The sequence below is a fragment of the Monodon monoceros genome, unplaced genomic scaffold, assembly GCF_005190385.1.
Source record: "Monodon monoceros isolate NGI ecotype Baffin Bay Population unplaced genomic scaffold, NGI_Narwhal_1 Super_Scaffold_11, whole genome shotgun sequence".
Lineage (NCBI taxonomy): Eukaryota > Metazoa > Chordata > Mammalia > Artiodactyla > Monodontidae > Monodon > Monodon monoceros.
In genome coordinates this window covers 108,029,346-108,054,764 of record NW_021703767.1, presented here as the reverse complement: position 1 = coordinate 108,054,764, position 25,419 = coordinate 108,029,346, and the positions used below count along the sequence as shown (strand labels likewise).

Here is a 25,419-nt window from a genome sequence, read left to right as displayed (position 1 = left end):
TATGAGGTACTGTTTTTGATGTTTCTTATTTTTTTAAAGATATTGTAAATGTCATAGGGTCAACCATTAATTTATGAAGGGTATTTAATATTAGAAGGATTATCTAGAAGTCACTTACTAGTTTGCTCTGAAATACTTTTAAAAATATTTATTCTAATATGTTTTCCAGATATAAAATACAGCTATTACAACTCAGGAAAAATTTGAGAACTATTTACCTCTCCAGCATGCTGTATTCATAATTGTCCTTTTTTTATGCTTTTCTTAGGTATATATAGGCATGTATCTTGGATGCTATAAAACACCAGACTAAGCATTCAGGGCATTTCTCTGAACTAGAGTTGGCAGACTATTACCTGTGGGTCAAATCCAGCCTGTAGCCTGTTTTTGTATGTTTAGAAACTAAGAATGATTTTTACATTATTAAAGGGTTATAATAAACAACAGGGACTATATGTATGTGTCCCACCAAGCTTAAAGCTTACACTGTCTAGCCCTTTGTAGGAAGTTTGCCAACGCATGCTCTAAACCATTTTTTGTTCTCTGTTTTTTTGAGGAAGAGGAGTTAATTTTCTGGCAATTTGTGATTTTTTTTTCTTTTACTTGCTTACTTGAGTAATTGTAATGTAAATAATCACCGGTAATCCTGGATATCTGCAAAAGCAAAAAGTGGGGTTATCAATAAAGTTCTTGTTTGATATGCTACACCTAAAAAGTTGAAAAAAAAATTCGTAATGGATAAATTGAATTGAGTATTCTACCTGCAGTTACTTAACAGATTAATGTATTAGCATAGGAATTATCAGGAATGGTTTTTATATTGACGGGTTTTTATTTCGTATATGAGATCAATAGTGGTAGATGAGCTTATGTATTTTAATTCATTCAACAAATATCTGAGTACCCACATGTGCCGGGCACGGTTCTAGGTGCCAGTGAACAGAATGGACAAAACCTCTGTTTAATGTTATAGTTGGTGAGGGCGGAGATGGGGGAGAGGTGGAACAGACAGAACACAGATAAATACAAAATAAGTCGGGTGTTGGACATGTTTAAATGTACTGAAAAAATAAATAGAAGAGAAGAGTGTTGTGGAATGTGTGGTTAGGACTGTTACTGTTTTAGATAGGGTATTCAGAGATGGAGATGGTGTTCCTATTAGATGATATGAGACATGGAGGAAGTAAGTGCTGACCCTTTTGGATATTTAGGGAAAGAGTAAATAGCAGTACAGAGTTCCTGGGATGGGACCTTATTTAAGGAACAGCAAGGAAGCCACATGGTTACAGCAGAGTAAGCATGGAGTGTGTGGTAGAAGATGAGGTCAGAGAGGTTGTTGGGAACCAGAACACCAGGACTTTTGAGGCCACTGTGAAAATGTTGGCTTTACTCATAGTGAAGTGGAGTTTTGAGCAAAGGAGAGAGAGACACAATCTGATTTCAGGATTACCCTGGCTACAGTGAGGAGAAAAGAGACCGTTAAATGTAGAAGCAAAGACCAGCCAGAAATCTATGGTAGTAATCAGGAAAGGAGACTAAGGAACCGGGTGGTAGAGGTAGAAGTGCTTAGGAGTGATTGGTTCTCATATAGATCTTGTACATATTTTGTTAGATTTATACCAAAGTATTTCATTGGGGGGGGACATGCTAATGTTAATTGTATTGTATTTTTAATTTAAATTCCACTTGTTCATTGCTAGTATATGGAAAGGCAATGAACTCTTGTGTGTTAACCTTGTATCCGGCAACTTTGTTGTAATCATTTATTAGTTCTATTTCCTTTTCTTGTCCTATGGCATTAGCTAGGACTTTTATTATGATGTCGAAAAGCAATGGTGAGAGGGAACATCCTTACTTTGTTCTTGATCATAGTGGGAAAGTTTTGAGTTTCTCATGGTTAGGTATGATCTTAGCTGTAGGCTGTAGAAGATAGTCTTTATCAAATTGATGTCCCCCTCTATTTCTAGTCTCCTGAGAGTTTTAATCATGAATGGGCATTTGGATATATTTCATATGCTTTTTCTGCATCTATTGATGTGATCATGTAATTTTTCTTCTTTAGCCTATTGATGTGATGGATTACGGTAATTGGCTCTATTTCTGACAGAAGGATGTTGAAGTATCTTAACTACAGTAGTTGATTCATGTATTTCTCCCTATAATTATATCAGTTTTTGCCTCATCTATTTTGATGCTTTCCTGTTAGGTGCATACGCATTAAGGATTATTATGTCTTTTTTAGGAATGAACCCCTTTATCATTATATATATGCTCCTCTTTAACCCTGATAACTTTTCTTGGCTGAAGTCTGCTCTGTTTGACATTAATGTATCTACTCATGCTATCTTATAATTAGTGTTATCATGATATATCATTCTCCATCCATTTACTTTTGATCTGTGTCTTTAAAGTGGATTTCTTGTAGACAACATATATAGTTAGGTTTTCTTCTTGATCCACTATGACAACCTCTGTCTTTTTTTTTTTTTTTTTAACCTCTGTCTTTTAATTGATGCATTTAGACTATTGGAGTTTAAAGTGATTATTGATAGTGTTGGATTAATATCTACCATATCTGTTACTGTTTATTTGTTGTCCTTGTTCTTTGTTCATATTTTTATCTTCTGTTCTTTTTCTGCCTTTTGTGGTTTTAATTGAGCATTTTATGTGATCCCATTTTCTCTTTTCTGCGTATCAGTTCTGTTTCTTTTTTTTACTTTTTTAAGAAAAAGTTGCCCTAGATTTTACAATATACATTTACAACTAACCCAAATTCTCTTTGAAATAACACTGTACCACTTCACAAGTAGTGTACCTTATAATAACAAAATAAACCTAATTCTTTCCTCTCATCCCTTGTACATTGCTGTCAGTTCATTTCACTTATAAGTAAGCATGAATAAGCATATCTATCTATAAGCATACATAATTGTATCACTGTTGCTATTATTCTGAATACAGTTATCTATTACATCAATTAGGAAGAAGAAAATTTTAATTTTACCTTTACTCCTGCTCTGATGCTCTTTTTTATGTAGATCCAAGTTTCTGATCTTTATCATTTTCCTTCTCTCTAAAGAACTTTGTTTTTGAATTTTATTTTGTTTATTTTTTTTATACAGCAGGCTCTTATTAGTTATCTGTTTTATGCATATTAGTGTATACATGTCAATCGCAATCTCCCAATTCATCCCCCCCACCACCATTTTCCCCCCTTGGTGTCAATACGTTGGTTCTCTACATCTGTGTCTTTTTTAATGTTTGTTTGTTTGTTTTGTTTTTTTGCGGTACGCAGGCCTCTCACCGCCACGGAGCACAGGCTCCGGACACGCAGGCCCAGCGGCCATGGCTCACGGGCCCAGCTGCTCCGCAGCACATGGGACCCTCCCGGACCGGGGCACGAACCCACGTCCCCTGCAGCGGCAGGCGGACTCCCAACCACTGCGCCACCAGGGAAGCCCACATCTGTGTCTTTATTTCCGCCATGCAAACCAATTCCTTGGTACCATTTTTCTAGGTTGCACATATATGCATTATTATACAATACTTGTTTTTCTCTTTCTGACTTCACTCTGTATGACAGTCTCTACATCCATCCACATCTCTACAAACGACCCAATTTCATTCCTTTTTATGGCTGAGTGTTCCATTGTATATATGTACCACATCTTCTTTATCCATTTGTCTGTCGATAGGTATTTAGGTTGCTTCCATGACCTGGCTATTGTAAAGAGTGCTGCAATGAACATTGGGGTGCATGTGTCTTTTTGAATTATGGTTTTCTCTGGGTATGTGACCAGTAGTGGGATTGCTGGGTCATACAGTAGTTCTATTTTTAGTTTTTTAAGGAACCTCCATACTGTTCTCCATAGTGGCTGTATCAGTTTACATTCCCACCAACAGTGCAAGAGGGATCCCTTATCTCCACACCCTCTCCACCATTTGCTGTTTGTAAATTTTCTGATGATGCCCATTCTAACTGGTGTGAGGTGATATCTCATTGTAGTTTTGATTTGCATTTCTCTAATAATTAGTGGTGTTGAGCAGCTTTTCATGAGCCTCTTGGCCATCTGCATGTCTTCTTTGGAGAAATGTCTATTTAGGTCTTCTGCCCATTTTTTAATTGGGTTGTTTGTTTTTTTTACTATTGAGCTGCATGAGCTGTTTATATATTTTGGAGATTAATCCTTTGTCTGTTGATTCATTTGCAAATATTTTCTCCCATTCTGAAGATTGTCTTTTTGTCTTGTTTATAGTTTCCTTTGTTGTGCAAAAGCTTTTAAGTTTCATTAGGTCCCATTTGTTTATTTTTGTTTTTATTTCCATTACTCTAGGAGGTGGGTCAAAAAAGTCATTGCTGTGATTTATGTCAAACAGTGTTCTTCTTATGTTTTCCTCTACGAGTTTTATAGTGTCCCATCTTACATTTAGGCCTCTAATCCATTTTGAGTTTATTTTTGTGTATGGAGTTAGGGAGTGTTCTAATTTCATTTTTTTTTTTTTTTTTTTTCCTGATATGCGGGCCTCTCACTGTTGTGGCCTCTCCCATTGTGGAGCACAGGCTCCGGACGCACAGGCTCAGCGGCCATGGCTCACAGGCCTAGCCGCTCTGCGGCATGTGGGATCTTCCCGGACCAGGGCACGAACCTATGTCCCCTGCATCGGCAGGCAGACTCTCAACCACTGCGCCACCAGGGAAGCCCTAATTACATTCTTTTACATGTAGCTGTCCTGTTTTCCCAGCACCACTTATTGAAGAGGCTGTCTTTTCTCCATTGTATATTCTTGCCTCCTTTATCAAAGATAAGGTGACCATATATGCGTGGGTTTATCCCTGGGTTTTCTGTCCTGTTCCATTGATCTATATTTCTGTTTTTATGCCAGTACCATATTGTCTTGATTACTGTAGCTTTGTAGTATAGTCTGAAGTCAGGGATTGTGATTCTCCAGCTCCGTTTTTTTCCCTCAAGACTGCTTTGGCTATTCGGGGTCTTTTGTGTCTCCGAATTTTAAGTTTTATTGTTCTAGTTCTGTAAAAAATGCCACTGGTAATTTGATAGGAATTGCATTGAACCTGTAGATTGCCTTGGGTAGTACAGTCCTTTTCACAATACTGATTCTTCCATACCAAGAACATGGTATATCTCTGCATGTGTTTGTGTCATCTTTGATTTCTTTCATCAGTGTCTTATAGTTTTCAGAGTACAGGTCTCTTAACTCCTTAGGCAGGGTTATTCCTAGGTATTTTATTCTTTTTGTTGCAGTGGTGAATGGGATTGTTTCCTTAATTTCTCTTTCTGATCTTTTGTTGTTAGTTTATAGGAATGCAAGAGATCTCTGTGCATTAATTTTGCATCCTGCAACTTTACCAGATTCATTCATTAGCTCTACTAGTTTTCTGCTGCCATCTCTAGGATTCTCTATGTATAGTGTGTTATTTGCAAACACTGGCAGTTTTATTTCTTCTTTTCCAATTTGTATTCCTTTTATTTCTTTTTCTTCTCTGATTGCCATGGCTAGGACTTCCAAAACTATGTTGAATAATAGTGGCGAGAGTGGATATCCTTCTCGTGTTCCTGATCTTAGAGGAAATGCTTTCATTTTTTCACCATTGAGAATGATGTTTGCTGTGCGTTTGTCATATATGGCTTTTATTATGTTGAGGTAGGTTCCCTCTATGCCCACTTTCTGGATAGTTTTTATCATATATGGGTGTTGAATTTTGTCAAAAGCTTTTTCTGCATCTATTGAAATGATCATATGATTTTTATTCTTCAGTTTGTTAATATGGTGTATCACATTGATTGATATGCATATATTGAAGAATCCTTGCATCCCTGGGATAAATCCCACTTGATCATGGGTGTATTATCCTTTTAATGTGTTGTTGGATTCTGTTTGCTAGTATTTTGTTGAGGATTTTTGCATCAGTATTCATCATTGATATTGGTCTGTAATTTTCTTTTTTTGTAGTATCTTTGTCTGGTTTCGGTATCAGGGTGATGGCGGCCTCATACAATGAGTTTGGGAGTGTTCCTTCCTCTGCAATTTTTTGGAAGAGTTTGAGAAGGATGGGTGTTAGCTCTTCTCTAAATGTTTGGTAGGATTCACCTGTGAAGCCATCTGGACCTGGACTCTTCTTTGCTGGAAGATTTTTAATCACAGTTTCAATTTCATTACTTGTGATTGGTCTGTTCATATTTTCTATTTCTTCCTGGTTCAGTCTTGGAAGGTTATATCCATTTCTTTCAGGTTGTCCATTTTATTGGTATGGAATTGCTTGTAGTAGACTTTTAGGATGCTTTGTATTTCTGCGGTGACTGTTGTAACTTCTCCATTTTCATTTCTAATTTTATTGATTTGAGTCCTCTCCTTTTTCTTGATGAGTCTGGCCAATGGTTTATCAACTTTGTTTATCTTCTTAAAAAACCAGCTTTTAGTTTTACTGATCTTGCTATTGTATTCTTTGTTTCTATTTCATTTATTTATACTCTGATCTTTATGATTTCTTTCCTTCTACGAACTTTGTGTTTTGTTTGTTCTTCTTTCTCTAGTTCCTTTAGGTGTAAGGTTAGATTGCTTATTTGAGATTTTTCTTGTTTCTTGAGATAGGATTGTATTGGTATAAACTTCCCTCTTAGCACTGCTTTTGCTGCATCCCATAGGTTTTGGATCATTGTGTTTTCGTTGTCACTTGTCTCTAGGTATTTTTGTATTTCCTCTTTGATTTCTTAAGTGATCTCTTGGTTATTTAGTAACTTATTGTTTAGTCTCCACATGTTTGTGTTTTTTATGGTTTTTTTTCCCCTGTAATTCATTTCTACTCTCATAGCATTGTGCTTGGAAAAGATGTTGATATGATTTCAATTTTCTTAAATTTACCAAGGCTCGATTTGTGACCCAAGATGTGATATATCCTGGAGAATGTTCCATGTGCAAATGAGAAGAAAGTGTAATCTGCTGTTTTTGGATAGAATGTCCTATAAATATCAATTAACTCTATCTTGTCTATTGTGTCATTTAAAGCTTGTGTTTCCTTGTTAATTTTCTGTCTGGATGATATGTCTATTCGTGTAAGTGAGTTGTTAAAGTCCCCCACTATTGTGTTACTGTGGATTTCTTCTTTTATAGCTTTATAACCTTACGTATTGGGGTGCTACTATGTTGGGTGCCTATAGATTTATAATGGTTATATTTTCTTCTTGGATTGATCCCCCCTTGATCATCCTTCCTTGTCTCTTGTAATAGTCTTTATTTTAAAGTCTTTTGTCTGATATGAGAATTTCTGCTCCAGCTTTCTTTTTATTTCCATTTGCATGGAATATCTTTTTCCATCCCCTCACTTTCAGTCTGTATGTGTCTGTAGGTCTGATGTGAGTCTCTTGTAGACAGTATATATATGGGTCTTGCTCTTGTATCCATTCAGCGAGCCTGTGTCCTTTGGTTGGAGCATTTAATCCATTCACATTTAAGGTAATTATCGATATGTTCCTATTAACCTTTTCTTAATTGTTTTGGGTTTGCTTTTGTAGGTCCTTTTCTTCTCTTATGTTTCCCACTTAGAGAAAGTTCCTTTAGCATTTGTTGTAGAGCTGCTTTGGTGGTGCTGAATTCTCTTAGCTTTTGCTTGTCTGTAAAGCTTTTGATTTCTCTGTCGAATCTGAATGAGATCCTTGCTGGCTAGAGTAATCTTGATTGTAGGTTCTTCCCTTTCATCACTTTAAACATGTCCTGCCACTCCCTTCTGGCTTGTAGAGTTTCTGCTGAGAAATCAGCTCTTAACCTTATGGGAGTTCCCTTGTATGTTCTTTGTTGTTTTTCCCTTGTTGCTTTCAATAATTTTTCTTTGTCTTTAATTTTTCTCAAATTGATTATGTGTCTTGGCTTGTTTCTCCTTGGATTTCTCCTGCCTGGGACTCTGTGCTCTTCCTGGATTTGGATGGCTATTTCCTTTCCCATGTTAGGGAAGTTTTCAAGTATAATCTCTTCAAATATTTTCTTGGGTCCTTTCTCTCTCTGTTCTCCTTCTGGGACCCCTGTAATGCAAATGTTGTTGTGTTTAATGTTGTTCCAGAGGTCTCTTAGGCTGTCTTCATTTCTTTTCATTCTTTTTTCTTTATTCTGTTCTGCGGCAGTGAATTCCACCATTCTCTCTTCCAGGTCACTTATCCGTTCTTCGACCTCAGTTATTCTGCTGTTGTTTCCTTCTCGTGTATCTTTCATTTCAGTTATTGTATTGTTCATATCTGTTTCTTTGTTCTTTAATTCTTCTAGGTGTTTGTTCTATAATTCTTCTAGGTCTTAGTTAAACATTTTTGGATCTTCTCGATTTTTGCCTCCATTCATTTTCCGAGGTTCTGGATCATCTTCACTATCATTATTCTGAATTCCTCTTCTGGAAGGTTGCCTGTCTCCATTTAGTTGTTTTTCTGGGGTTTTATGTTGTTCCTTCATCTGGTACAAAGTCATTTGCCTTTTCATCCAATCTATCTTTCTGTGAATGTGGTTTTCCTTCCACAGGCTGCAGAATTGTAGATCTTCTTGCTTCTGCTGTCTGCCCTTTGGTGGATGAGGCTGTCTAAGTGTCTTGTGCAAGCTTCCTGATGGGATGCACCGGTGATGGGTAGAGCTCTGTATTGCTCTGTTGGGCATAGCTCAGTAAAACTGTAATCTGCTTGTCTGCTGATGAGTGGGGCTGAGTTCCCTCCCTGTTGGTTTTTTGGCCTGAGTTGACCGAGCACTGGAGCCTACCTGGCTCTTTGGTGGGGCTAATGGCAGACTCTGGGAGGGCTCAAGCCAAGGAATACTTCCCAGAGCTTCTGTTGTCAGTGTCCTTGTGCCTATGGTGAGCCACAGCCACCCCCCACCTCTGCAGGAGACCTTCCAACACTAGTAGGTAGGTCTGGTTCAGTCTCCTGTGGGTCACTGCTCCTTCCCCTGGGTCCCGACGTGCACACTACTTAGTGTGTGCCCTCCAAGAGTGGAGTCTCTTGTTTCTTCCAGTCCTGTCAAAGTCCTGCAGTCAAATCACGCTAGCCTTCAAAGTCTGATTCTCTAGGAATTCCTCCTCCCATTGCCATACCCCCAGGTTGGGAAGCCTGACGTGGGGCTCAGAACCTTCACTCCAGTGGGTGGACTTCTGTGGTGTAATTGTCCTCCAGTTTGTGAGTCACCCACCTTGCAGTTATGGGATTTGATTTAATTGTGATTGCGCCCCTCCTACCATCTCATTGTGGCTTCTCCTTTTCCTTTGGATGTGGGGTATCTTATTTGATGAGTTCCAGTGTCTTCCTTTCAATTATTGTTCAGCAGTTAGTTGTGATTCCAGTGCTCTTGCAAGAGGGAGTGAGTGCACATCCTTCTGCTCCACCATCTTTTTTGTTTGTTTGTTTTGTTTTGTTTTGTTTTTGTGGTACACGGGCCTCTCACTGTTGTGACCTCTCCCGTTGCGGAGCACAGGTTCTGGACGCGCAGGCTCAGCAGCTATGGCTCACGGGGCCAGCCACTCCACGGCATGTGGGGTCTTCCTGGACCAGGGCACAAACCCACGTCCCCTGCATCGGCAGGCGGACTCTCAACCACTGCGCCACCAGGGAAGCCCTGCTCCACAATCTTGAACCAATCTTCCTAAAGAACTTCTTTCAATATTTCTTGCAAGGTAGCCTCCTGGCAACAAATGGCCTCAATTTTTGATCATTTGAGCAAGTTTTTTATTTTTCTTGCATTTTTGAAGGGTAGTTTCTCAGGACACAGAATTTTAGGTTGGTGGGTTTTTTTCTCCCAACTTTTTTTAAAATTTAAGTTTTCCAGCTTTATTGAGGTATATTTGACAAAACTGTAACATATTTAAAGGGTACAATGTGATGATTTGATATACATTGTGAAAGGTTTTTTCCCCTCTGAGTTAATTAACCCATCCATCGGCTCACATACAGTTGATCCTTGAAAAACACGGTTTTGAACTGTGTGGGTCAACTTATACGTGGATTTTTTTTTGCTAAATATTTCCTTCAGTACTATGTGATGTGTGGTTGGTTGAAACTGTGGATGTGGAATTGCAGATCCAGAGGGCTGACTGTAAAGTTATATGCAGATTTTTGATTGCACAAAGGGTAGGTAACCCTAAACCTTGCATTGTTCAAGGGCCAACTGTATTTACTTTTTTTTGGTGAGAACATTTAATTTCTACTCTCTTAACACTGTATTGGATCACTGAAATTTGCTATCAGCTATAGTCACCATATTATACATTAGATCCTCAGACCTTATTCATCTTAAACCCAAGAATTTGTACTCTTTAACCAACCTCTCCCTATTCCCCTCGTCCCCCAGTCCCTAGGTCACCATTTTTATACTTTGCCACTTTTGATAGAGATTGAATTGAATCTGTAGATTACTTTGGTGAGAATTGACATTTTAATAGTAGTAATTCTTCTAATCCATGAACATGGAATATCTTTTTATTTGTTCCTTCCTCAGTTTCTTTCATCAAGGTCTTACAATGTTCAGTGTACAGATCTTTGACCTTTTTGGTTAAATTTATTCCTAAGTGTTTTATTCTTTTTGTTGATGGCAATGTTTTCTTAATTTTTCCTGCTGACAGTTTGTTGTTAGTACACACACAATTGATTTCTGTAGGTTGGTTTTCTTTTCTGCAAGCTTGCTGAAATAATTTATTAGTTCTAACAGCATTTTGTTAGAATCTCTAGGGTTTCCTAGAGACAGTGTTGTGGCATCTGCAAATAGAGACAGTTTTACTTCTTCGTTTTCAATTTGGATGATTTTATTTCTTTTTTCTAGCCTGACTGGTCTGGCTAGGATGTCCAATACTTTGTTGAATTCTTGTTTTGTTTCTGATCTTAGAGGAAAAGCTTTTCACCACTGAGTATGTTAATTGTGGACTTGTATATGGCCTTTATTATGTTGAGGTACGTTCCTTCTCTACCAGTTTGTTGAGAGTTTTTATCATGTATGATGTTGAATTTTATCTTTTGCTTTTTCTGTATCTGTTGAGATGACCATATTATTTTTATCCCTCATTTTGTTAATGTGGTATATAACACTGATTATCAGATGTTGAAACCCTGGAATAATATCTCAGAGCCATAGATATGGGGTAGTACATGTCTATGTAAAACATTTAGTCTAATATCTGCTGCTTTATAGATGATAAAGTGTCAGAAACACATTAATCAAGTCAATGAAGTTATATTTGGTTAATAGTACCCAAGAAAGAAACATTTAGAATATTCTGATAGGTTTAATGTATGAGGATTTTCTAATATAGAAAATTGGTACCTGCACATTGCATGTGAAGGCATATGGGACTGAGATCTAAAATCGAGTTATCACTGCATTAAATAGATAAGACAATTGCAGTAACCTAGGTAGAGAACTGAGGGTACTGTGAATTATCTCTGTAGGACTTATTTCAAGGTCATGTAGTTCATTAATTGCTGTATAAGGAAAGACCTTTATAAAGCTGTACCATGGCAATGTAGTTTTTATTTGTATTTTTTTCCCCCATAGCTAAAAATCCACTAATTTGTATCAGTTTCCACGTTTATGGAGGAAGAAATTGTGAGGAATTACTGTGGGTTCTGGTTGAATCTGTTCAATAGGAAAAAATTTTAATTTATGATTATTTTCCCTATAAAGGTATAGCAAATGAATCTAAAAAATTATATGGAGCCCAGTTCCACCCTGAAGTTGGCCTTACAGAAAATGGGAAAGTAATACTGAAAAATTTCCTCTTCGACATAGCTGGGTGCAGTGGGACCTTCACTGTGCAGAACAGAGAACTTGAATGCATTCGAGAGATCAAAGAGAGAGTCGGCACATCAAAAGTTTTGGTAAGCAATTTATATTTGAAAGTCTATAAATTTATGTCAGTGATATTAGGACTCAGAGTTAGCTTACTCAGCATAGCCCTTAAATTTTGACTGGGTGATTATGTGCTTTTGAGTTGCACTGTTTCAGTGTGTTCTTTCAGTTACCATACATACCTTTCGTACAGACAGTGTTTTTTTGTTTTTGTTTTGTTTTTTTTGGCTGTGCTGCACAGCTTGTGGAATTTTAGTTCCCCGACCAGGGATTGAACCTGGGTCCTTGGCAGTAAGCATGGAGTCCTTACCACTGGACCGCCAGGGAATTCCCCAAACAGTGTTTTTAGGTAGTGATTTAAGCTGATAACTTAGCTTCTTTTTCCTTATTCTACTCAGTTTGACTTTTCATTTCACCCTGTAGGTTTTGCTCAGTGGTGGAGTAGACTCAACAGTTTGTACAGCTTTGTTGAATCGTGCTTTGAACCAAGAGCAAGTCATTGCTGTGCACATTGATAATGGCTTTATGAGAAAACGAGAAAGTCAGTCTGTTGAAGAGGCCCTCAAAAAGCTTGGAATTCAAGTCAAAGGTATTGAACTCCAGAAAAGTTAATTTACATGTCAGAACTTGTTTAATCAAATCTAGCGTATGATGAAGTGAGCACACTGCCTTAACTAAGTACTGTTTTCCCACTAAGCTTATGGTTGAAAATGTTTTTTATTTTTACCTTGTAATTACTTTTGGTTCAAGAGGGGTCACAGTATAAATTTGGAAACTTGATTACTCCTAATGTTATATATAGATCAGTAAGTTACCTTTTTCCAGCTACTATTCTGTTCTTTCTGTTCACCTTCTTAGGCCTTAACTGCTTTTACATTTGTGGATATCTGTTATACTTTAAAAAAAACAAGATGTAAGCAATAGCTATAATGAAATTAAGTCAGTAGTTTAATGACATAAACTACATATTATTGATTTAAGTGGAATTGATGCCAAAAGGTTGAGTATAAAATGAAGAGTTGTAGTTAAACATGAAGTAAAGATGAGTCTACTTCTTTCTCCTTTGGAAACGTCACTAAAATAACAGTACAGGCATAAAACAAGTATAACGCCAGAAGAATGAGGAATAGGGAGGAGGTAACAGCAGTCTGATGGTTTCAGCAAAATGTTGGAAAGTGAAAAGCAGATGGATTATGCAGATTTTGTCTGTTAAGCTAATGAAGCTTAAATTTCAGTACTGCTCACTAGCCAAGCCTTTACCAAACTCTGGGGAAGGAACCTAGTAGTGTCTTCTCATAGTTAGTTACAATTTTTATGCAATTTGCAAGTAAGATATTTTAATAATTTGCCGTTAATTTATTTTATTTATTTATTTATTTATATTGATTATATAAGGAATTAGGGGCTATTAAGGTTTTTTTCTTTTCTTCCAAAGCATTAGCTAGTTGCCTCAATGTAATTTCTCATAAATTAACTCCAGTATGTAAAATAGTACCAAACTGTTTTAATCATGACAGTTTCATAGTACATTTTAATCTATGGTTGGATTTATGTCCTTTCATTACTATACTTTCTCAGAATTTTCTGGGATAATGTTTTATGTACATTCTTCCAGAAAATATTTAGTGTTATTTGTCAATTGGCTGTTAATTTAGATTACTTTTTCTTTCCACTCTAACTTGCTCTCTTTTGGGTGGGTTTGTAGTGGCTGCAGGCATTTTGGGATTATACTAAGAAAACGTTGAGTTGGGGATACATTTAGTCTGGGTTTGGTGCTATATTTGTGATTTGCAGTGTTTCTGTGTATAGTTTGTGTTAGCCGTGGTAGTATTAACTAGTGATTTTAAAAAATGCCTGATTTGTTATTTTTTTTTTAATACATCTTTATTGGAGTATAATTGCTTTAAAATGGTGTGTTAGTTTCTGCTTTATAACAAAGTGAAACAGTTAAACATGTACATATGTTCCCATATTTCTTCCCTCTTGTGTCTGCCACCCTCCCACCCTCCCTATCCCACCCCTCTAGGTGGTCACAAAGCACCGAGCTGATCTACCTGTGCTATGTGGCTGCTTCCCACTAGCTATCTGTTTTACGTTTGGTAGTGTATATATGTCCATGGCACTCTATCACTTTGTCACAGAATACCCTTCCCCCTCCCCATATCCTCAAGTCCATTCTCTAGTAGGTCTCTGTCTTTATTCCTGTCTTACCCCTAGGTTTTTCATGACATTTTTTTAAAATTCCATATATATGGGTTAGCATACGGTATTTGTCTTTGCCTTTCGGACTTAGTTCATTCTGTATGACAGACTCTAGGTCCATCCACCTCATTACAAATAGCTCAATTTCATTTCTTTTTATGGCTGAGTAATATTCCATTCTATATATGTGCCACATTTTGTGTATCCATTCATCCGATGATGGACACTTAGGTTGTTTCCATCTCCTGGCTATTGTAAATAGAGCTGCAATGAACATTTTGGTACATGACTCTTCTTGAATTATGGTTTTCTGAGGGTATATGCCCAATAGTGGGATTACTGGGTCATATGGTAGTTCTATTTGTAGTTCTTAAGGAACCTCCATACTGTTCTCCATAGTGGCTGTACCAATTCACATTCCCACCAGCAGTGCAAGAGTGTTCCCTTTTCTCCACACCCTCTCCAGCATTTATTGTTTCTAGACTTTTTGATGATGGCCATTCTGACCGGTGTGAGATGATATCTCATTGTAGTTTTGATTTGCATTTCTCTAATGATTAATGATGTTGAGCATTCTTTCATGTGTTTGTTGGCAGTCTGTATATGTTCTTCGGAGAAATGTCTATTTAGCTCTTCTGCCCATTTTTGGATTGGGTTGTTTGTTTTTTTGTTATTGAGCTGCATGAGCTGCTTATAAATTTTGGAGATGAATCCTTTGTCAGTTGTGTCATTTGCAAATATTTTCTCCCATTCTGAGGGTTGTCTTTTGGTCTTGTTTATGGTTTCCTTTGCTGTGCAAAAGCTTTGAAGTTTCATTAGGTCCCATTTGTTTATTTTTGTTTTTATTTCCATTTCTCTAGGAGGTGGGTCAAAAAGGATCTTGCTGTGATTTATGTCATAGAGTGTCCTGCCTATGTTTTCCTCTAAGAGTTTGATAGTTTCTGGCCGTACATTTAGGTCTTTAATCCATTTTGAGCTTATTTTTGTGTATGGTGTTAGGGACTGATCTAATCTCATACTTTTACGTGTACCTATCCAGTTTTCCCAGCACCACTTATGAAGAGGCTGTCCTTTCTCCACTGTACATTCCTGCCTCCTTTATCAAAGATAAGGTGACCATATGTGTGTGGGTTTATCTCTGGGCTTTCTATCCTGTTCCACTGATCTATCTTTCTGTTTTTGTGCCTGTACCATACTGTCTTGATTACTGTAGCTTTGTAGTGTAGTCTGAAGTCAGGGAGCCTGAATTCCTCCAGCTCCTTTTTTCGTTCTCAAAATTGCTTTGGCTATTCGGGGTCTTCTGTGTTTTCATACATAATTGTGATATTTTTTGTTCAAATTCTGTGAAAATTGCCATTGGGAGTTTGATAGGGATTGCACTGATTCTGTAGATTGCGTTGGGTAGTAGAGTCATTTTCACAATGTTGGTTCTTCCAATCCAAGAACATGGTATATCTCTCCATCTGTTTCTATATAATTTTTAATTTCTTTCATCAGTGTCTTATAATTGTCTGAATATAGGTCTTTAGTCTACTTAGGTAGGTTTATTCCTAGATATTTTATTCTATTTGTTGCAATGGTAAATAGGAGTGTTTTCTTGATTTCACTTTCAGATTTTTCATCATTAGTGTATAGGAATGCAAGAGATTTCTGTGCATTAATTTTGTATCCTGCTACTTTACTGAATTCATTGATTAGCTCTAGTAGTTTTCTGGTAGCATCTTTAGGATTCTCTATGTATAGTATCATGTCATCTGCAAAGAGTGACAGCTTTACTTCTTCTTTTCCGGTTTGGATTCCTTTTATTTCCTTTTCTTCTCTTTTTGCTGTGGCTAAAACTTCCAAAACTACGTTGAATAAGAGGAGTGAGAGCGGGCAACCTTGCCTTGTTCCTGATCTTAGTGGAAATGGTTTCAGTTTTTCACCATTGAGGACTATGTTGGCTGTGGGTTTGTCATATATGGCCTCTATTATGTTGAGGAAAGTTCCCTCTGTGCCTACTTTCTGCAGTGTTTTTATCATAAATGGGTGTTGAATTTTGTCGAAAGCTTTCTCTGCATCTATTGAGGAAGACCATATGGTGTTTCTCCTGCAATTTGTTAACATGGTATCTCACATTGATTGATTTGCGTATATTGAAGAATCCTTGCATTCCTGGAATAAACCCCACTTGATCATGGTGTATGATCCATTTAATGTGCTGTTGGATTCTGTTTGCTAGTATTTTTTGAGGATTTTTGCATCTATGTTCATCAGAGATATTGACCTCTAGTTTTTGTTTGTGACATCCTTGTCTGGTTTTGGTATCAGGGTGATGGTGGCCATGTAGAATGAGATTGAGAGTGTTCCTCCCTCTGCTATATTTTGGAAGAGTTTGAGAAGGATAGGTGTTAGCTCCTCTCTAAATGTTTGAAAGAATTCGCCTGTGAAGACATCTGGTCCTGGGTGTCTGTTTGTTGGAAGATTTTTTTTTTTTTTTTTTTTTCCATATGCGGGCCTCTCACTGTTGTGGCCTCTCCTGTTGCGAAGCACAGGCTCCGGACACGCAGGCTCAGCGGCCATGGCTCACGGGCCTAGCCGCTCTGCGGCATGTGGGATCTTCCGGGACCGGGGCACGAACCTGTGTCCCCTGCATCGGCAGGCAGACTCTGAACCACTGCACCACCAGGGAAGCCGCAGTTTCCCCTTTTATGGCTGTTAGTATTTGCCTTATGTATTGAGGTGCTCCTATGTTGGGTGCATAAATATTTACAATTGTTATATCTTCTTCGATCTATCCCTTGAGTATTATTTAGTGTCCTTCTTTGTCTCTTCTAATAGTCTTTATTTTAAAGTCTATTTTGTCTGATATGTGAATTGCTACTCTGGCATTCTTTTGGTTTCAATTTGCATGGAATATCTTTTTCCATCCCCTCACTTTCAGTCTGTATGTGTCTCTAGGTCTGAAGTCGGTCTCTTGTATACAGCATATATATGGGTCTTGTTTTTGTATCCATTCAGCCCGTCTGTGTCTTTTGGTGGGAGCATTTAATCCATTTACATTTAAGGTAATTATCGATATGTACATCCCTATTCTCATTTTCTTAATTGTTTTGGGTTTGTTATTGTAGGTCTTTTCCTTCTCTTGTGTTTCTTGCCTAGAGAAGATCCTTTAGCATTTGTTTTAAAGCTGGTTTGGTGGTGCTGAACTCTCTCAGCTTTTGCTTGTCTGTAAAGGTTTTAATATCTCCATCAAATCTGAATGAGATCCTTGCTGGGTAGAGTAATCTTGGTTGTAGGTTTTACTCTTTCATCACTTTAAATATGTCCTGCCACTCCCTTCTGGCTTGCAGAGTTTCTGTTGAAAGATCAGCTGTTAACCTTATGGGCATTCCCTTGTGTGTTATTTTTCCCTTGCTGCTTTTAATATGTTTTCTTTGTATATAACCTTTGACAATTTGATTAATATGTGTCTTGGCATGTTTCTCCTTGGATTTATCCTGTATGGGACTCTATGTGCTTCCTGGAATTGATTAACTATTTCCTTTCCCATATTAGGGAAGTTTTCAACTATCATCTCTTGAAATATTTTCTCAGTCCCTTTTTTTTTCTCTTCTTCTTCTGGAATCCCTATAATTCGAACGTTGGTGCATTTAATGTTGTCCCAGAGGTCTCTGAGACTGTCCTCAGTTCCTTTTATTCTTTTTTTTTTAATCTACTCTGCAGTAGTTATTTCCACTGCTTTATCGTCCAGGTCACTTATCCATTCTTCTGCCTCAGTTATTCTGCTATTGATCCCTTCTAGAGTTTTCTTTTTGTTTTGTTTTTTTTGCGGTATGCGGGCCTCTCACTGCTGTGGCTTTTCCCACTGCAGAGCACAGGCTCCGGACGCGCAGGCCCAGCGGCCATGGCTCACGGGCCCAGCCGTTCCACAGCATGTGGGATCCTCCCGGACCGGGATACAAACCCACGTCCCCTGCATCGCCAGGTGAACTGTCAACCACTGCGCCACCAGGGAAGCCCTAGAGAATTTTTAATTTCATTTATTGTGTTGTTCATCATTGTTTGTTTCGTCTTTAGTTCTTCTAGGTCCTTTTTAAATGTTTCTTGCATTTTCTGTATTCTGTTTCCAAGATTTTGGATCATGTTTACTATCATTATTCTGAATTCTTTTTCAGGAAGACTGCCTATTTCCTCTTCATTTGTTAGGTCTGGTGGGTTTTTATCTTGCTCCTTCATCAGCTGTGTGTTTTTCTATCTTCTCATTTTGCTTATCTTACTGTGTTTGGGGTCTCTTTTTGCAGGCTGCAGGTTCGGAGTCCCGTTGTTTTTGGTGTCTGTCCCCAGTGGCTAAAGTTGGTTCAGTGGGTTGTGTAGGTTTCCTGGTGGAGGGGACTAGTGCCTGTGTTCTGGTGGATGAGGCTGGATCTTGTCTTTCTGGTGGGCAGGTCCACGTCTGGTGGTGTGTTTTGGGGTGTCTGTGGACTTATGATTTTAGGCAGCCTCTCTGCTAATGGGTGGGGTTGTGTTCCTGTCTTGCCAGTTGTTTGGCATAGGGTGTCCAGCACTCTAGCTTGCTGGTCATTAAGTGAAGCAGGGTCTTCGCACTGAGATGCAGATCTCTGGTAGATTTTTGCCATTTGATATTATGTGGAGCTGGGAGGTCTCTTGTGGATCAGTGTCCTGAAGTTGGCTCTCCCACCTCAGAGGCACAGCATTGACTCCAGGCTGCAGCACCAAGAGCCTTTCATCCACGTGGCTCAGAATAAAAGGGAGAAAAAGTAGAAAAAAAGGAAGAAAAGGAGGAAAAGGAAAGAAGGGAGGGAGGGAGGGAGGAAGGAAGGAAGGGAGGGAGGAAGGGGATAAAAGAAAATAACATAAAGTAAGGTAAAATAACATAAAGTTATTAAAATAAAAAATTATTATTAAGAAAAAAATTATTTAAAAAGTAAAAAAGATAACAAACACGGACAGATAGAATCCTAGGACAGATGGTGAAAGCAAAGCTATACAGACAAAATCTCACACAGAAGCCTACACATACACACTCACAAAAATTGAACAAGGGGAAAAAATCATAAATCTTGCTCTCAATGTCCACCTCCTCAATTTGGGATGATTCTTTGTCTATTCAGGTATTTCACAGATGCAGGGTACATCAAGTTGATTGTGGAGATTTAATCCGCTGCTCCTGAGGCTGCTGGGAGAGATTTCCCTTTCTCTTCTTTGTTCGCACAGCTCCCGGGGTTCAGCTTTGGGTTTGGCTCCGCCTCTGCGTGTAGGTCGCCGGAGGGTGTCTGTTCTTCACTCATACAGGAGAGGGTTAATGGAGCCGCTGATTCGGGGGCCTCTGGCTCACTCAGCCCGGAGGGAGGGAGGGGTACGGAGTGTGGGGCGAGCCTGCGGCGACAGTGGCCGGCATGACGTTGCTCCAGCCTGAGGCGTGCCGTGCATTCTCCTGGGGAAGTTGTCCCTGGATCCCTGGACCGTGGCAGTAGTGGGCTGCACAGGCTCCCCGGAAGGGAGGTGTGGAGAGTGACCTGTCCTTGTACACAGGCTTCTTGGTGGCGGCAGCAGCAGCCTTAGCGTCTCATGCCTGTCTCTGGGGTCAGCGCTGATAGCCACAGCTGGAGCCCATCTCTGGAGCTCCTTTAAGCAGCGCTCTTAATCCCCTCTCCTCGCGCACCAGGAAACAAAGAGGGAAGAAAAAGTCTCTTGCCTCTTCGGCAGGTCCAGACTTTTCCTGGACTCCTTCCTGGCTAGTCTTGGTGCACTAACCCCTTTAGGCTGTATTCACACCACCAGTCCTCTTCCCGCGCTCAGACCGAAGCCTGAGCCTCAGCTCCCAGCCCCGCCCGCCCCAGCAGGTGAGCAGACCAGCCTCTGGGGCTGGTGACTGCTGGTCGGCACCGATCCTCTGTGCGGAAATCTCTCCACTTTGCCCTCTGCACCCCTGTTGCTGCGCTCTCCTCCATGGCTCCGAAGCTCCCTGGCTCCGCCACCCGCAGTCTCCGCCCACAAAGGGGCTTCTAGTTTGTGGACACCTTTCCTCCTTCACGGCTCCCTCCAACTGGTGCAGGTCCCGTCCCTATTCTATTGTCTCTGTTTATTCTTTTGCCCTACCCAGGTTCGTGGAGAGTTTCTTGCCTTTTGGGAGGTCTGAGGTCTTCTGCCAGCGTTCAGTAGGTGTTCTGTAGGAGTTGTTCCACGTGTAGATGTATTTCTGATGTATCTGTGGGGAGGAAGGTGATCTCCGCATCTTACTCTTCCGCCATCTTCCCCCTCTCCTGATTTGTTATTCTTTTTCTTGAAGAGGACCCCCAAGTTGTTTAAGTTTCAGCTCCAAAAAAACCTGCATCTGTCCTTGTTAACTGTCATAGTAGAATGGAGGACTCCGAAACCTTGGGGTGTGGGGTGAGAGAAGGAAGCCAAGAAAACAGAAGACTTACGTGTAGGCTCAAGAGTTGGAAACATTGACTCCCCTATGGGTCCTGGTTCACTGGGTTAGCCTAAAATGGATTGGTTAAAAATCTGAGAAGCAGATCCTTTTTCCTTAAAACAGGAACACACTGCTGCTCTCCCTCCTTATCAGAAAACTGTGGATTTATTCTCTACAAACTCTAGGCTAAACAAGAGAGATTTTGTTCTTGGGCATCTCAATACCAGGCATAGCTGAGGGTGGAAGTAAGATGAAGTAAAAATCTTATGTACTGAATGGTATCTCCCTCCCCCTTGCCACTTCCTCTATTCAAACTATCACAATGCTGATAAGCCGGAAATCGGAGGTGTCTTCTCTGCGTAATTGGCCAGCTTAAGAGAAAGACCCACAAATTAACTGGTGTTCTCCAGTGAAGTAGCCAGGTGCCTTGGCATCTTATAGTGAAGCCCACCAATTGTTCAGCCTTGCTACCAAATAAAGATCCTAGTTTTTTAAATTCTTTGCTCTTTAAAAGGACAGCCAGGGGTGACATTTGAGTAGGAGGCGGGGGCTAGGCTCAGGACACATGCAGCCAGAAAAGACCTTCGGGGCAGGGCCTAGGCAGGGTGATGTTCAAGCATGGGGCAGGGCCTCTGCTTAGGACCTCTGTGGAAGGGGAGAGGCACCACGGCCAAAGGGGGGCCTCTGGAGTGTGGGGTTTGGAGAGAGAGCAGAAGGAAGAAAAACTACAATCCTGCAGCCTGTGGAACAAAAACCACCTTCACAGAATGATAGACAAAATGAAAAGGCAGAGGACTGTGTATCAGATGAAGGAAGAAGATAAAACCCCAGAAAAACAATTAAATGAGGTGAAGGTAGGGAACCTTCCAAAAAAAGAATTCAGAATAATGATAGTGAAGATGATCCAGGACCTTGGAAAACGAATAGAGGTAAAGATTGAGATGATCCAAGAAATGATTAACTAAGACCTAGAATAATTAAAGAACAAACACCTAGAAGAATTAAAGAACAAACAGATGAACAATACAATAACTGAAATGAAAAATACACTAGAAGGAAACAGTAGCAGAATAACTGAGGCTGAAGAACAGATAAGTGACCTGGAAGACAGAATGGTGGAATTCACTGCCATGGAACAGAATAAAGAAAAAAGAATGGAAAGAAATGAAGACAGACTAAGAGACCTCTGGGACAACATTAAATGCACCAACATTCACATTATAGGGGTCCCAGAAGGAGAACAGAGAGATAAAGGACCCGAGAAAATATTTGAAGAGATTATAATCATAAATTTCCCTAACATGGGATAGGAAAATGCCACCCAAGTCCAGGAAGCGCAGAGAGTCCCAGGCAGGATAAACCCAAGGAGAAACACGCCGAGACACATAGTAAACAAACTGACAAAAATTAAAGACAAAGAAATATTGAAAGCAGCAAGGGAAAAATGACATAGAACATACAAGGGAACTCCCATAAGGTTAACAGCTGATTTCTCAGCAGAAAATCTACAAGCCAGAAGGGAGTGGAATGATATATTTAAAATGATGAAATGGAAGAACCTATAGTCAAGATTACTTTAGCTAGCAAGGATCACATTTGATTTCGATGGAGAAATCAAAAGCTTTACAGACAAGCAAAGGCTAAGAGAATTCACTAGCAAACCAGCTCTACAACAAATGCTAAAGGAACTTCTCTAAGTGGGAAACACAAGAGAAGAAAACGACCTACAGAAACAAACCCAAAACAATTTAAAAAACGTCAATAGGAACATACATATCGATAATTACCTTAAACGTGAATGGATTAAATGCTCCAACCAAAAGACACAGGCTCGCTGAAATGATACAAAAGACCCATATATATGCTGTCTACAAGAGACCAACTTCACACCTACAGATACAAACAGATTGAAAGTAAGGGGATGGAAAAAGATACTCTATGCAAATGGATACCAAAGGAAAGCTGGATAGCAATACTCATATCAGATAAAATAGACTGTAAAATAAAGAATGTTGCAAGAGACAAGGAAGGTCACCATATAATGATTAAGGGAGCAATCCAGGAATATATAACAATTATAAATACATATGCACCCAACATAGGAGCACCTCAGTACATAAGGCAAATGCTAACAGCTATAAAAGAGGAAATCGACAGTAACACAGTAATAGTGAGGGGTTTTAACACCTCATTACACCAATGGGCAGATCATCCAGACAGAAGATTAATAAGGAAACACAAGCTTTAAATGACACAATAGACAAGATAGAGTTAATTGATATTTATAGGACATTCCATTCAAAAACAGGAGATTACACTTTCTTCTCAAGTGCACACAGAACATTCTCCAGGTTAGGTCACATCTTGGGTCACAAATCAAGCCTTGGTAAATTTAAGAAAATTGAAATCATATCAAGCATCTTTTCCGACCACACTGCTATGAGATTAGAAGTCACTTACAGGGAGAAAAATGTTAAAAAACACAAACAGATGGAGGCTAAACAATAAGTTAAATAACTAAGAGATCACTGAAGAAATCAAAGAGGAAATCAGAAAATACCTAGAGACAAATGACGACAAAAACATGACAATCCAAAACCTATGGGATGCAGTGAAAGCAGTTCTAAGAGGGAAGTTTATAACAATACAATCCTATCTCAGGAAACAAGAAAAATCTCAAATAAACAATCTAATCTTACACCTAAAGGAACTACAGAACGAAGAACAAACAAAACCCAGTTAGTAGAAGGAAAGAAATCATTTTCAAATCAGAAATAAATGAAAAAAAAAGGGGGGAATGCTAGCAAAGATCAATAAAACTAAAAGCTGGTTATTTGAGAAGATAAACAAAATTGATGAAGCTTTAGCCAAACTCATCAAGAAAAAGAGGGAGAGGACTCAAATCAATAAAATTAGCAATGAAAAAGGGAACGTTACAACGGACACTGTAGAAATACAAAGCATCCTAAGAGACTGCTACAAGCAACTCTGTGCCAATAAAATGGACAACCTGGAAGAAATAGACAACTTCTTAGAAAGGTATAACCTTCCAAGACTGAACCAGAAAGAAATAGAAAATATGAATAGATCAGTCACAAGTAAAGAAATTGAAACTGTGATTAAAAATCTTCCAGCAAACAAAAGTCCAGGACCACATGGCTTCACAAGTGAATTCTCTCAAGCATTTAGAGAAGAGCTAACACCCATCCTTCTCAAACTCTTCCAAAAAATTGCAGAGGAAGGAACACTCCCAAACTCATTGTATGAGGCCGCCATCACCCTGATACCGAAACCAGACAAAGATACTACAAAAAAAGAAAATTACACACCAATATCACTGATGAATGTAGATGCAAAAATCCTCAACAAAATACTAGCGAACAGAATCCAACAGCACATTAAAAGGATCATACAATATGATCAATTGGGGTTTATCCCAGCGTTTCAAGGCTTCTTCAATGTACACAAATCAATAAATGTGATACACTATATTAGCAAATTGAAAAATACAAACCATATGATCATCTCAATAGATGCAGAAAAAGCTTTTGACAAAATTCAACATCATTTATGCTAAGAATAAAAACTGTCCAGAAAGTGGGCATAGAGGGAACCTATCTGAACATAATAAAGGCCATATACGACAAACCCACAGCAAACATCATTCTCAATGGTGAAAAACTGAAAGCATTTTCTCTAAGATCAGGAACAAGACAAGGATGTCCACTCTCGCCGCTGTTATTCAACATAATTTGGAAGTCCTAGCCATGGCAACCAGAGAAGAAGAAGAAATAAAAGGAATACAAACAGGAAAAGAAGAAGTAAAACTGTCGCTGCGGATGACATGATACTTATACTTAGAAAATCCTAAAGATGCCACCAGAAGACTACCAGAGCTAATCAATGAATTTGGTAAAGTTGCAGGATACAAAATCAACGTACCGAAACCTCTTACATTCCTATACACTAACAACAGAAGATCAGAAAGAACAATTAAGGAAAGAATTCCATTCACCACTACAACAAATAAAATAAAATACCTAGGAATAAACCTACCAAAGGAGTTAAAAGACCTGTACTCAGGCGGCTAACAGCGTGGACCCCAGAGACAGGCATGAGACGCTAAGGCTGCTACTGCAGCCACCAAGAAGCCTATGTGCAGGCACAGGTCACTATCCACACCGTTCCTCCCGGGAGCCTGTGTAGCCTGCCACTGCCAGGGTTCCGTGATCCAGGGACAACTTCCCTGGGAGAACACTGCGTACCTCAGGCTGGTGCATCGTCACTCTGGCCTCTGCCGTGGCAGGTTCCCTCCGCATTCTGTACCCCTCCATCCCCCTGGCCTGAGTGAGCCAGAGCCCCCGAATCAGCTGCTCCTTTAACCCCGTCCTGTCTGAGTGAAGAACAGATGCCCTCAGGTGACCTACACGAAGAGACGGGTGCAAATCCAAAGCTGAACCTCAGGAGCTGTGCGAACAAAGAAGAGAAAGGGAAATTTCTCCCAGCAGCCTCAGGAGCAGCAGATTAAATCTCCACAATGCACTTCAAGTACCCTGCATCTGTGGAATACCTGAATAGGCAATGAATCATCCCAAATTGAGGAGGTGGACTTTGGGAGCAATGATATATATATATTTCTCCCTTTTTCTCTTTTTGTGAGTGTGTATGTGTATGCTTTTGTCTTTATAGCTTTGCTTTTACCATTTGTCCTAGGCATCTGTGTGTGCGTTTTTGTTTTTTTTAATTACTTAAAAAATTTTTTTAAAATAATTTTTTATTTCAATAACTTTATTTTATCTTCTTTCTTTCTTTCTTTCTTTCTTTTCTTTTCTTTTCTTTCTTTCCTTTCTTTCCTTTCTTTCTTTTCTCCATTTTATTCTGAGCCTTGTGGATGACAGGCTCTTTGTGCCTCAGCCAGGCGTCAGGGCTGTGCGACTGAGGTGGGAGAGCCAACTTCAGGACATTGGTCCACAAGA

The 25,419-nt window shown here is 39.2% G+C and overlaps 1 protein-coding gene across 3 annotated transcripts in view; it reads left to right on the top strand.

The window, feature by feature from the left end:
* GMPS (guanine monophosphate synthase) overlaps positions 1–25,419 on the top strand; it is a 100,230-nt gene that overhangs the window by 51,252 nt on the left and 23,559 nt on the right. For all 3 annotated transcript variants that reach the window (XM_029214649.1, XM_029214650.1, XM_029214651.1), the window contains exons 6-7: positions 11,659–11,852; positions 12,247–12,412. In XM_029214649.1, coding sequence (XP_029070482.1) covers positions 11,659–11,852; positions 12,247–12,412 — 360 coding nt within the window. The remainder of the gene's footprint in view (positions 1–11,658; positions 11,853–12,246; positions 12,413–25,419) is intronic.